The 14982-nt window shown below is 36.5% G+C and overlaps 1 protein-coding gene across 3 annotated transcripts in view; it reads left to right on the top strand.

Annotated features, from left to right (window-relative positions):
• PATJ (PATJ crumbs cell polarity complex component) overlaps positions 1-14982 on the top strand; it is a 392470-nt gene that overhangs the window by 154947 nt on the left and 222541 nt on the right. For all 3 annotated transcript variants that reach the window (XM_040232710.1, XM_040232709.1, XM_040232708.1), the window contains exon 27: positions 6676-6775. In XM_040232710.1, the coding sequence (XP_040088644.1) occupies positions 6676-6775 (100 nt within the window). The remainder of the gene's footprint in view (positions 1-6675; positions 6776-14982) is intronic.

Here is a 14982-nt window from a genome sequence, read left to right as displayed (position 1 = left end):
GACCCTTTCATTAATATGTGGCCTTAGTAAGTAGTGTTTTAGTATCTAGTTCATCCAATATCCTTGAATAGGACAGATTTCCTTTTATATTGTTGTCTGATAGTTTGTCTTGGAAATTTATGAGTCACACAGAATGAATTCAAGTCTCTAACCTAGTGGGTCTGGGCTTGTAAAGAATTCTCAGGGGACACCTTTTTTCTTTTTCTTTTGTTTTCTTCCATCTCATTTTAAGACCAAGGCCAGGAAATATTCCTGTTGTCTTCTGTAATCAAAATTTTGGTTTGTTTGCTTTGTTTATTTTAAACTTTACCCATTGAAAGTTTCACCTCATTAAAGAGGAAGAAAAAAAGCTATGCCTGATTTGATCACTTGGGGATACTTTATTTACAGAGGTGTATGACGGCTAATCAAGACCCCATGAGGATTTGGGGAGAAGGGTTCTTGAAAAGGATAAGTAATTAGGGTAGGAATTAAGTTGGTACCAAATTATAGAACTATCTGTTTTATCCTGGTTGTCCACCTTCTCTGAATTCAGATAGTAATCCCAAAGGTTATATTCAGATTAGCAGTAACATACACTGTGTGTTCAGGATTCTGTGGTTTGTTTTTGGCAACTGCCAATAAACACAGATAATGTGTAGAATCTAGAAGACCATGGTTATTGTTGGTTATAGTTTGTACAAGTTGCAAATCATCACTTGCAGAATACTTTAACCTTTTGGTCCTTTTTTGCAGGGATTGGGTTTTGGGGGTTGATATCTTTAGTCCTACTTCCCACCTTGTTTGACCTCAAATAGAAACTTTGGGCTAATTAAATTTCTAGCTCTCACTTGATAAAAATGAGTACATACTGCATGATTATATTTTAAAAAAGTTGAGAAAATATGTTTTTGTAGTGACAAGAAGATCATTGATTCGGGAGAATAGGGTGCCAGGGAAGAGGGTGATTAAAAAGAGTCATGAAGAAACTTATGGGGTGATGGTTACATGTTCGTTATATTGATTATGGTGGTGGATTTGAATTGTACGCTTTAAAATCTGTGCAATTTTTAAAGTCAGTTATACTACAGTATATTGGAGTGAAGCTATTTAAGACAAAAATTCCCTGTTTTTCTGGAGCTTGCATTTTACTAGGGCAAAGCAAACGATATAGAATTCAGTGACTGCTAACTTTAAAGCAATATGGGAATGAGACCTGAAGACCCACAAAATATGACATTTGGTATATAAGGTCAAAGAAGGGAGATGATCTATCTCATAATTGCTCTTTTTCTGCATCACCCAGAATGTTGCCAGCCACCTATTAGGCATACAGTGCATATTTATTGCATAAATAAAAAATCCTAAAAACAGAAAAAAACTAAATCTCTGGTTTTAGGTCACTAGGGATTGGCACATGCCCTCTGGGGATTTACCTTCTGATTTGGAATTTATGGTTGTTTCTGGCCTCAGTTACAAAAATATAGTTTTGATTTTTTATCTGTGATATACATATATGTGTGTGTGTGTGTGTTTTAAAGAAGGGCTTCTCAGAATATTTAGTCTGTCTTATTGCTGGAATTGTGTTGATTCATATGTTGATTCAAATATCTGAACATTAATCAAATGTCTATTGGAAACCGATAGTGTTACAGTCTCTGTGCTATAGTTGGTGGATATAACATCAAAAAGGAAACAGACAACAGGCAGTGGAGACGTGGACAATAAACACACAGATGAATACAAAGTGGTTACTGATTTAAATACTTTGGGGAACAAGGTAATTAATTGACTAAGGAAAATTCCACATGAGATTTCATGAAGGAAAAGATAAATGTATGATACTTATCAACTCTGGTGCATTAAATCAAATTGAATTTCAATATATAGCAAGGATATTTGCATTCAAATTTTTAAAAAAATCCAGTAAGAGCCCAGTAAAAGCAAAAGTCAATGTATAATAAGTCTACCCAGCTGAATTCCTTGGCATGGGGAAGAAGTCATCACTAAGTTAACATGGCAGTAGTTAACAATGCAACCATAAACCCCAAATCAGAAGGTTAACTGGAACACAGGAAAATGACTTTTGTCCGGACAGCATTTGCCAATATCTGGTGTCCTAAGCCAGAGATGTTTGTTTTGTTTTTAGTTTATTCAATAAATATGTATTGTGTGTCTATTAGGTAGCAGGCAGTGTACCAGATAAGTGTACCAGATAAGTGTACTTATCTTCCCCTAAGTACCAGGCCTTATGGGAAGATGATAGTTAGCCATGTTAGTGAATCTTCGGAGAATTCAGAGGTGATTATTGCCCCCAATGGACAGAGGAGCCTGGTGGGCTACAGTCCATGGGGTCTCAAAGAGTCAGACATGACAGAGCACAGCACAACAGTATATTGTTGCCCCAAAGCACTCCCACTTGTGAGTCAATTGATCATATGAGAATCTACATCTCCATTACAGGATGATGTTTCAGTGGTTACAGGATGTACTTCACTATGCTACTGTTCTCTGTGATTATAGCTTGTGTACAAAGCATTATTCTACACTCTGGAATGACAAATTACCTTCACTCCAAGAAGTGCATACATGAATGTGATATGTAGTGAAATAACCAGAAGTGTAATTGTTATGATAGAAATATGCCCAGAGTACTAGGGGAGACATTCCCAAAGATGGGAGGTCACGTGATGACTAAACTCTCTCTTTAACAGTTATTATTGATAGAAATAATTCCGTTTAGGCATTTTTTTCCTTCTTAATACAAAAGCAATCATGTTCTCTAGAATTCCTGACCGTCAGAAAGGAGACAATAAAAATCACTTGAAACTATTAGTAGAGGTGTAGGTTAGAAATAAAAATTTGGGCTTGAAATTATTCACATTAAAAAAGATAGGGGAAGAAAATGACTGAAAAACTAAAAAAAAATCAATAAGCAGGTCTTGATTAAACTCTAGTTTTTTCTTATTTTGTTTTATTTCAGTTCAGTATTTTCTGACCTCTTATATAGAATGTGAAACATCAGACTTCATAGAAATGCTATTATGAGCTGTAGATTCATAACTCTTTGGTATTTTCTTTCTAAATTTTCTTCAGTATTATTTCAATCTTCAATTTCTTCAGTATTATTTTCTTCAGTATGTTTTCTTTCTTTTAAGAAAATTGTGGACACTCTTCACAACTGGGAGATGTCATTAATAGAGAAGTAGTCCTCTGTAGTATACAAATGAAAATGCTGTTTCCCACTAAACATAGTAATCCCTAAAAATAAGGTTACATTAACCTTATAAAAACATATCTATTCCAAATAAGTATATTTTATTATATGTGAAATATACTTCAATAAGGTTGCTATTACGGCATGCATCTATTCCAAGGGAAAAATCTGGATTTGTCAGACTCTGGAACTAAGAGGAACCTCATGAAGGTATTTGCAAAGATCAGAATGATCTCTTGTGACCCTCTTGATGACACTTAAAGTATTATAGGATGCATGCTCTCTGATTATTCTTAACAGCAACAAATAAAACAACATTCTATCAGGGATATTCTACATTGTGCTAATCTTTAGAACTGGCTGATGATTCTCAGGCTAATGTGTAGCCAATTGTGATACACACATGCACAGTATGTGGACATGTGGATATCATGCAACATTAGTATAAATGTTTTTATCTTATATATTTTTGTTTTATATTAACACACCAATGAGATCAAGGAGATCAGGGAGAAGGTATAAGTGTTTCTAATTAAAGTTATCAAATCTTTTTGACTTTGTGAATCTAGATTCACATATAAAAATGCTTCTGGGTTAGTTGTTTCTGTGAAAAGGGATTTCTTAAGAGACTGGCACATCTAAAGTAATATACGTTTAGTTTCACTATTTCTTAAAAAACTCTGGGAATATTAGATTTAAATAATGCTTCTTAGTCTCTAACCAATCAGAGAGAGAGAGACTTTAAAAGACTGAGTTTTTAATACCCCAAAGGTAGGAGACTATTTCGTGCTCACAATGAGGTAAGAGTCTTTCTCCTTTTCAGATACACAGAGGATTTCAGCTTTTGTCCTGTAACTTTAGCCATGTGTCAGATGTAGACAGAAAAATGCAAAAACACTGGTCTGTCTGGCAAAAAGCTGTTCTTTACATTGGAACCGAGACATGTTCTTGTACAAAAGCACATCCAGGCAAACAATCTAAAAACATGTTTGCTGTTTTCTCTCAATCAAGAGAGAGTAGATGCCCAAAGAACCAGTATGTAATAGAGCCTCATCATTCCAATAAATATCACTAAATTGCCAGATCATAAAACCAGATTCCACTGATTACTTCTAATGGTGAATAATTTACAGCCGAAGTACAAATCAGAACCAAAGTTAGCTTAATATTAGAAACAACAACAACAACAAAATAGAACTGAAAATTAAAAAATGGAAAAACAGTTAAAAAGACAAAGTTCTGTTGCCACTGGGAATTTACCATTGGAACCAGGAAATCATGTGTATGGGCTTGAACAGCTTATGGGATTGTATGTCTCAGCCATCACTGTTCATTGTCTCTGGAAGACGAGTATACTTGAACATATCAGTGGGGCTTTCAAGACTGACTAATAAAATTAAAGAAAAGAAACTTGACCTTTGAAATTATGCAGGATGTAACAGTGCCAGATGTTTATTAAAATTACTAACATGGGAACCTAAAAGGTGGTTATCCTGGTTCAGAGAGAATTGGAGAGAGTATATTTACTGAAAAAAATGTTTAAATAAGATTCAAATTTAGACACTAAACTTGTTAATGTCTTATAAGGTAATGCAGCTATAATTTGTTAAAATAACTTACATTTCTACAAGAAATCTAAATGCTCTTTTTACAAAATTTATTTATTTTTTTGGCTGCACTGGGTCTTTGTTGCAATTCATGCGCTCTTGGTTGCTGCACATGGGATTTTCCTGGTTGCGGCAAAAAGGGGTTGCTCTCTAGTGGCAGTGCATGGGCTTCTCATTGTGGTGGCTTCTCCTGTTGTGGAGCATGAGCTCTAGGGGAAGGGTTTCAGCAGTTGTGGTGCGCAGGCTTAGTTTTCCCATGGCATGGAGGATCTTAGTTCTTGGACCATGGATCGAACCCATGTTCCCTGCATTGCAAGGTGGATTCTTAACCTTGGACCATCAGGGAAGTCCTAAATATGCAATGCTCTTGAACAAGAATGGTTTGTGTTACTGTCATTTTTCTCAGTGTTAATATGTCAGAGAACTGGAACAACATGAATGACAACCAGTTATTTACTCATTCAGCAAACAGTTAAGGACACTGTTCTCAGAGCTGAGCATGTCCTATAGTCTGTTTTCTCTACCCTCACAGAAGTTCTGTTCTCCTGGCCCTCCCTATGCATACTTGCTCCAGCCTTTGTTGCCACAGTGAGAGCCTGGACCTGCCTGCACTCTTCTCCCATATGCGGTAGAAAGATGCCTGGACATCTGGCAACCCACATTCATACCATAGGGAGCCCAGAATATGCTTATCCTACATTCTTTGTGAGCATGTTGGTAGAAGTGAAATAAATAGGTCATATAAACAATTGCCCCTTAAATATACTTTTTAAAGTGCTATTAAAGAGAATTCATATCTTTTACTACTATTTTAAAAGCTAGCTCTCCTTGTCCTTAGCTTTGTCTTTCACTTAGAATGACCTTTGATTAGATGTTATCCTGAATAAATTTGTGTGTTTTTCCTTATGGATGCCAAACAATGTTTTCCATTTTGGAGGAATTTATTACATGTCTGCTTTCTGTAATGGACCAGTCATTGTCCATTTACTGAAGTGTATCCTGCCATTAGTGGCTTTGTCCTATAAAGCATAATTGATTGTGCTTTATTGAAATCCTGTAGCAAAACAAATCTTAATTCAGTTATTTTGGCATCTGTAGGGAGCTTGGGTATATCGGCTCCTATTCTTTCCAGCAGCTTGGATCTCTCCGTAGTTTGGCATGTTTTATTTTTCCCAGCATTTAAGAAAAGGTCTGCATTGTATAAAGGTAATATGATCATAAAGTCTACTTTAATTAAGTCTCTTTAAACCAAATATTGATATACTGTATCATTTGGTTTGTAAATGTAAAGACTGCGTATACAGAAATACAAAAGGTATTCATTGTAAAGCTTTTTCTCTATCTCTTCTTAAAACATTGAAATATGTGTTAACTATTTACAAATTATAGATGAATACCTCTTCAGTTAGAAAATCTTGGTATTTCAACTGTTTATAAAGAATGAAATCTGTACCTTTTATAATTGAATAAAAATTTGAAATAATCATAAGATTAACACATTGGGTCATTTTTATATCTAAGACATTTTTGAAATATCTTTCATTTGAGTTATTTGGTCAGAAACAAAACTCTCAACAGTGTAAAGAAGATACATATAATTGATTTTCTCACTGGAGAAAGGAATGCATGCTTCTGGGAGGGTCAACAGTTTTAAAAGTTGTGCTTTTGAATTCCTGTTTTCTGTATTGGTGTATTTATATCACATAGTCACTTTACATAATACCATAGAGAATAAAAAAATTATAATCCTAGTGATATGATGAAAGTTGGATACAGTCAAAATACTTACAGATTATCTTTTAATCCTGTTTGTCATTGAGCAAGAGGTTGAACAAAGGCAATTAACTCTTCTCTCAAATTTTGCATCTTCAGAGGCGAGGCACTGCTCCACCGCCAATGAAACTGCCTCCTCCTTATAGAGCTCCATCTGATGACAGTGATGAATCTGAAGAAGAATGTGCATTTACCAACAGTGAGTTCCTTTTCATTGTTTGGGATAGATGCATACCGTTAAATTATACTTTAGTGATTGTTGTAAATTATCAAATACAGTGGTGTGGGTTCTTAGAAAATGTGTATGAACGTATCTTGCTGAAAAAGAAAATTCAGATCTCCTAACTTTTGTGACTTTATTTTCCTAAGCTTTGACATTAATATAACAGAGTGAATATCAAAGGCAACTGGGTGGTAAACTTTTATCTACAGTCCATCCTAGTCTTACTATTTGGTTGTGAATATAGAAATGCTAAGAAGTCCTTGAAATTGGAGTTTGACCAATAGTAATCAGAGTTGAATGTAGATGTGAGTCCTTGATTACTTGCTGTGCCCAGATGAATGGTGATATTGACAATGCAAAATTATAGAAGGCCCACCAAGTCATAATTTTCTCCTTTAAATGTCGTTTCATGATGTCCTTTTGCATTAGTTGCATCAAGTATACATTTACACATATTTAAAGGAGGCTTTATTTAAAAGCATTTACATTCCTTTTATGCATGTCAACTATATGTAGTTAGATCTCATTGCTGTTGTATACAGAATTTGTTTCGGAGTGATGAAAATGCTCTAAAATTAGATTGTGATAAGTTGCACAATTTGTGACTATACTAAAACCTACAGGATTATGCATTTACACGGTTGGCTTTAATAGTTTCTGAAATTTATATACGTTAAAATGGTATTTTTCCTTATATAGAAAAGGAGTTCGATACAGACATTGAAAGAGTGAAAATTTGGTCTCCAGTACTTCATAGTGTGTGACCTTAAGTATTCCTTCTTCTATGAAAATAATGGTACTTTTTTATAGGGGTTGTGATGAGGATTAAAATACGGTGATAAGGCTGTTAGCCTTTTATATTGTGAATCTTCAAAAAGTATTATAAAGTTGACTATAACTTTATAATTTTCTAAATATATAAATAAAATATAAAAATAAATATAAATAAACAATTAGGTTGACTTTATAAAAACTTGCTTTGTACTTTGTGATTTTATAGAACACTTTCTCATGCATTTTCATTTATTGTGACAATCTTTGTTGAAAACCAACTGTTTTTCACTAACAGTGCTAAGTGAGTCTGCTGTGAGATAAATGAAACTTTGCTGCTTTTTTTCTCAGTGGGGTAATCCACCTGGAATGGAGGATACAAAGGCATGGAAACAAAATTTAACAAAAGTAGTGCAGCGCCTTGGTTCTCAACCTCTGTGAAGGCACAGCACATACTGGATACAATTGATGTATGTGTGCACTTGTGTAATGTAACCCTTTGTTTTGATAATAGTTATTACAGAAGCTGCAGCAGAGTGGAGGTAGCTTGTTGATTATTCATAATTTCTGGGTTACTAGAAGGCCCATATTTGCTTGGTTGTTAGGAAACCTGGTTTAAGCATATGACTAAGATTACATTCTAACCCTATTCACTTAGTTGTGAATTCATGAACAAGTTTCTTAACCTTTTCATGGCTTTTCACTTTCTCATGTATATGGAGGAGAGGGGATATCTTATAATAACCTGTCTCGTAGTATTGCTGTGAGCATTAGAGGAGAAAACATTTAAAGAACTTAGTATAAGGACTGTGGTACTTAGTAAATACTCCGCTTTACCATGTGCCAGGTCTTCATATGTATTATTAACTCAGTCAACATAATAATTTTGTGAGGTCTCTAAATATACAAATAAAGAAACAGGCTCAGAGAAATTAAGAACTATGTCAAAAATTACACAGCTAATAAATAGTGGAAATGGAATTTAAACTCAGGCACTCTGACTCCAGAGCTGGTACAGTCTATCATCTGTTCTTCCCATTAATTAAAATGGTAATAGCCCAGAAATAGGAGCAGCATGATTGGGGGTGGCCCAGGGGTAAAGAATCTGCCTGCCCATGCAGGAGACAGGAGATGCAGGTTTGATCCCTGGATTGGGAATGTTGGTGACTGAGCACGCATTCAGTGTCAATCACTGCCCCTGCTGAACCCCACTAACACTGTGAGTGGGTGCTGTGAACACACATGTACACGTGGTCTTGGAATGGCTCTAATGGCGTCAAGGTGGTATCCACTGTGTGTGCATGTGTGTTCAGTTGCTCAGTCATGTCCAGCTCTGACCCCATGGGCTGTAGCCTGCCAGGCTCTTCTATGCGTGCAGATTTCCAGGCAAGAATACTGGAGTAGGTTACCATTTCCTACTCCAGACACTGAATGCAGATATAGACTCCTAATAACAAAGTCATCTTTTAACTATGACATTTCGCAGATTCTCCAGCAAATTTGAATTTCACAAGTTTCTCCAGCTGTGAATATGACTTTCCATTCATTTTGCTCCCCAGTTTTTTCCTTCTCAGTGTACATTTCCTTCCCATTGAATTTACTTTTAATTTCTGCAGAAGGGTTTGAACTGTATGGAGTCATGACATAGTTCACAGTCAAAATGTATGTGAATTTAAAGCCTCTAGCTTTCCTGAATTTCTTCTTGATATGGATCCTGTGAGTTTTTATTTGTTCCTTCAGTTCAGTTCAATTCAGTTGCTCAGACTCTTTGTGACCCCATGAATTGCAGCACGCCAGGCCTCTCTATCCATCACCAACTCCCGGAGTTCACTCAGACTCACATCCATCGAGTCGGTGATGTCATCCAGCCATCTTATCCTCTGTCGTCCCCTTCTCCTCCTGCCCCCAATCCCTCCCAGCATCAGAGTCTTTTCCAATGAGTCAACTCTTTGCATGAGGTGGCCAAAGTACAGGAGTTTCAGCTTCAGCATCTAACTCTTATTAAATGACTGCTCTGCTCATCTGTTCAAAAAATTAAAAGTAAATTAGTTCATTGTTTTATCAGATTCTTATTGTTCCCACACTAAGCATTTCTTTTTACAATGGTGAAAATATGATTATATAACTTTTCCATGGTTTACAACAAGGAAGTGGACAACTGGAATCCATGCCTTAGGCCTACTAGGAAGTGATGATTGTATTAGAGAGATCACTGTAATGAGGTACACATGATTCTAAAGTGTAGTTTACTCTAACTTAAGTCAGCTTTAGTAAGTTACTCATTTATAAAGTTTATTCAGTCAAGAGATACTTACTGAGTGGGTATTTTAGGTGGGCAGACACTGTCTTAGGGGTCGGCAACACAGCAGGGAACAAGATTTCTACTCTTATCAGCTTATATACTAGAGAGGCAAAAAGCTTATGAACAATAAAATAGTTTAAATAAGTACTATAAACACCAAATAAACAAGGTAGTTTGAGAATAAATCCCTTGGAGGAAGCAAAATTAAGTGAAATGGGAAGTCCGAGCAAGGTAAGACCTAAATGGCAAAAAAGGACCAAAGAGCTGGCTTTTTAGTCATCATATTGATCCGTTTTTTTTTTTTTTTTCTCCTAAAACTGTGCTTCTCAGTAACACATTTAACAACCAAATACAGATGGGCATATACACACATGCACATACACTAATATGCATATATAATTAAAATAAGGGTTTCATGAAATATTGCTTATCTTTATAACATATGAAGAACTTTTTTCTTACTACTTTTTTTTTTTTTTGGGCCCTGCTGCCTGGTTTACAGAGCCTTAGTTCCCTGACCAGGATTTGAAACTAGCCCACAGCAGAGGAAGGGCTGAATTCTAACCACTGGACCACCAGGGAATTCCCCCTATATGGTTCTATTTCAGTTTTTAAAATGCGTTTGCATCTCAGTTTATTTCTTGATGGACTAATGAGTCACAACCTGGAGAATGAAAAGCACACATCTGGATCTGTGGTTCTCAAACTGTGGCTTGCATTAGAAGCACCTGTTGGAAGTTGTTCAAACACTAATTCCCTCCCCCCGGTTTCTAATTCTTCACACCTGGGAGCACCCACTAATTTACATTTCTAGCTAATGTTAATACTTCTGACTCAGGGCCCACATTCTGAAAACCGCTGATCTGGATGGTATTAAACTCATGGGAACTGGTGGGGTAGTGTAACGTGTATAGACAGCAGCAAGAAGGGAGTCCAGCACTTGCCCAGCATAAGAGCATCCAAGCATAAGGATACTCTCAGTTTATAAAATTAGTTTAAGAGAATGTGTTTCAAGAAGGGTTATGTCACTGAACCTTAGTGGTCAACTGTGGAAGGATTCTGAGAGGCTGAGAAGGTTGGAGACAAAGTAATAACCCTTGAATTTAGCAACATAGTATTGCTGGGGATACTTAATAAAATAAACAAAGTAATTATTGTTCAGGTTGTTGTGAGAATTCAGTGTTTCAACCAATACAGGCATACCTCCTTTTATTGTGTTTGCTGGATAATTTTGAAGGTTTGTGGCAACCTGCATTATCAGATGTTTAGAATTTTTAAAGCAATTAAGTGTTTTTAAATTATGGTATGTGTGTTGTTTTTTAGACATAATGTTATCATATACTTAGTAGATTAGTATGAACATAGCTTTTATCACTTTATAGCAAATAGAAGGGAAAAATGGAGAAGTAGTGGCAGACCATGGCATCCAGTCCCATCACTTCATGGCAGCTGGACAGGGAAACCATGGAAATAGTGACAGACTTTCTTTTCTTGGGCTCCAAAATCACTGCAGATCGTGACTGCAGTCATGAAATTAAAAGATGCTTGCTCCTTGGAAGGAAAGTTATAACCAACCTAGACAGCATATTAAAAAGCAGAGGCATCACTTTGCCAACAAAGGTCTGTGTAGTCAAAGCCATGGTTTTCCTGTAGTCTTGTACGGATGTGAGAGTTGGACCATAAAGAAGGCTGAGTATCATAGAATTGGTGCTTTCAAATTGTGTGCTGGAGAAGACTCTTGAGAGTCCCTTGGACAGCATGGAGATCAAACCAGTTAGTTGCAAGGAAAATTAACCCTGAATATTCACTGAAGGGATTGATGTTGAAGCTTAAACTCCAGTACTTTGGCCACCTGATGTGAAGAGCTGACTCATTGGAAAAGACCCTGGTGCTGGGAACGATTGAAGGCAAAAGGAGAGGAGGGTGGCAGAGGATGAAACGGTTAGATAGTATTACTGACTCAATGGACATGAATTTGAACAAACTCCGGGAGATAGTGGAGGATAGAGGAGTCTGGCATGTTACAGTCCACGAGGTCGCAGAGTCCGATATGACTTCATGACTGAACAACAGCAAAGCTTTTATATGCACTGTGAAACCAAAATGACTCAAACTATAAGTCACTTTTTTGCAGTAGTCTGGACCTGAACCTCACAGCTCCCAAGTATACCGATATAGAGAGTGTGTTACATAACAGGCATTTATATTATAGATCACTCATCTTATTTAATGCAGAGTTGAACATATGACATTCTGGTGTCTAATTGCCGTAAGATGTCGTACAATCATCTTAGCAATAAGAACTTTTTGAATTTTAATTAAGAGTTTTGAAAGAGTTCAAAATTAAGAAATAGGGCTTCCCTTGTGGTTCAGAGATTAAGAATCCCCATGCCAATGCAGGAAATACAAGTTCAATTTCCGATCCAGGAAGATCACACGTGCCCTGGAGCAATTGAGCCTGTGCACCGCAACCACGGGGCCCATGTGCTGCAGCTGCTAAAGCCCACAGGCCCTAGAGCCTGTGCTCCATAACAAGAGAAGCCACCACAATAAGACTGCACGCCACAACTAAGGAGTAGCCCCCATTCTCCACAACTAGGGAAAAGCCCACACAGCAGCAAAGACCTAACACAGCCAAGAACAACAAATAAATAAAATTCTTCTTTTTAATCAAGAGGCAATATCCACATAAATGCTTACATGTTGACAAAACTACCATTATCAAACCGGCATGACTTGTCAAAGGGAGGTATCAGTGGTGCATGGTATAGTGTTTAATACCTAAATTTAAAGTTATTTAGATTGCCTTGTCAGAGGTTTAATAGCATCAAGGGGATGAAAGGATAACTGAGTTCACTGACATGTGATGACTTTCCAGTCTGTTTCTGGCCTTGACCTTGCTCTGATATCCTGACCCAGATTTTCAGTTGGCTACTGGAAAGATGTCACGACTTTATTGTCTTTCTTTCTGAAAAGTGAAAAGTGAAAGTCGCTCATCTGTGTCCAACTCTTTGCGACCCCATGGACTATACAGTCCATGAAATTCTCCAGGCCTGAATACTGGAGTGGGTAGATGTTCCATCTTCAGGGGATCTTTCCAACCCAGGGATCAAACCCAGGTCTCCCGAATTGCAGGCAGATTCGTTACCAGCTGAGCCACCAGGAAAGCCCTTCTTTCTGAAAATGAATCAGCAAATATAGATCAATCTTCTTTCTCAATCTCCTCATATTAGTAGTTTCATGTTTTTATTGCCACAATTTTAGTAGCTATGTGGTAGTAGCCAGTTTATTAAGTACCTACTATGTGCCATAAATTCTTTTCAACTCTTTAAGTGCATTCTCAGAAGAGCCTTTGAAAGGTGATCTCTTCTGCTGATTTCAGCTGCATGTTACGTTCTTTGGAAAATCTTGCCTGACTCCTTATTCTAATACTTATTCCTGTATTTTTTTTTTTTTTTGGCAAATTAATGAAAGAAGGGAGGTGACTTGCATAGTCCCATGGGGTGCACTGAAAACCCGGGTGTGCTCCTGGTGCTTTGGAGGTACCTTTTCTCCTGAACTGTACCATCCATGTGGTTTCAGAGCATTCTGTCCAGAACAGCTTGACGTCTCTTTCTTAGTGTGCCACCCATTATTCTATCTTAAAGTTCCCATCCTCAGGGAGAGGAGCCACAGTCTCCACAAAGTCCTGCTTTGTTCACTTTCGATCCCAGAATGTAAATGCTTTTATATCACTTGGGTCATTCTAACCTGGTGGCATTCATTCATTCTTCCAATTACAGTTTTAAACTTCAGGGAGCAGAAGGTTTAGAATAACTTTTTGTAACATAAGAGAGTGAAGCAATGAGAATCTTACAATTGACCTGTCTCTTGATGCATATGAAGTCTTAGGAATTCAGAATGTAATTGACTTGTCTGATACCTTGCTTTTAAGTGATATAACAAAGATTTGAATAGAACCTCCTGCTAAAGACCTTTTAAAGCCCCTTCTTTATCCTTTAATTCCAGAATAGCATACTCTTCTGAGGTGTTTTGCTTTTCCACATTTTTTTTCCCCCTCAGTAAGGATTTGGTTTAACTGTGACTCTGATACATCACTATAGCATTTTGCTCAGATTTCCTCCCCGCCCCATTACATGTCATAATGCAATATTCAGTCTAAGGAATATATTTGGAATATGAAGCGCAATAAGGTTAGCCTGTGAACCACATCACACACATAAAAATTAGATTACCAATACCTTGCATTTTGTGTTTTACTTTAATTCTTATTTTATGTCAGTTGTTTTTAAGGATTGGATACTAGCTAAGACCCTCTAAAATGTGATTTATTACCAGATCACTCAGAATCAGACTGTGTATAAGTTTAGAGGGGATGGCTTTTTAAAAAATAACTTTATTGAGATATAATCCACATTATCATACAAGGCACCTACTGAAAATGTCCAATACAGTAGCTTTTAGTTTCATACTAAAATAACTGTTAACTGTTTTAACAGTTATTCACAAATAATAAAACAGTTGTCAATCTCAGAAACTCAACAACTAAAATAATATTTTGACAACAGTACGTCAAGCTATATATTAATTGTAAATATGAAAAAAATCTTCTAATCAGAATTGTAAAGTAAAATAAAAAAATTTTTTTAAATAAATAAATAAAAAATGAAAACTTTCCTAATAGAAATAACAGAAAATTTTTAAAAAATCCATTAATAAAATATTTATAAATGTAGATCATTCAGTGTTCCATAACTTTTTGAGTTACTGTTTGGCAGTGTGATAAAAACTATAAACCCACTCACTCTCAAGAAAAATGTGTACAGATTCACAGAAATAGTCATCTGTATGCACACACATGCACACACTCACACACACTTCTAAATAGGCATCATTTGGCGTTAGTGAAAGTCTTGAAACCCATATAAAGTAATTTGAATCTAATTAAATGTGTATGGGGCTTCCCAGGCATTGGTAGTGGTAAAGAATCCTCCTGCCAATGAAGGAGCCACAGAAAAGGCAGTCTGATCCCTGGGTAAGGAATATCCCTTGGAGAAGGGAGTGGCTACCCACTGCAGTATTCTTGCCTGGAGAATTCCATGGCCAGAGG

This window comes from Oryx dammah, unplaced genomic scaffold, assembly GCF_014754425.2.
Source record: "Oryx dammah isolate SB20612 unplaced genomic scaffold, SCBI_Odam_1.1 HiC_scaffold_28, whole genome shotgun sequence".
Taxonomy (NCBI): domain Eukaryota; kingdom Metazoa; phylum Chordata; class Mammalia; order Artiodactyla; family Bovidae; genus Oryx; species Oryx dammah.
The sequence above is the reverse complement of the archived record's forward strand: the minus strand, read 5'-3'. Positions and strand labels throughout refer to the sequence as shown.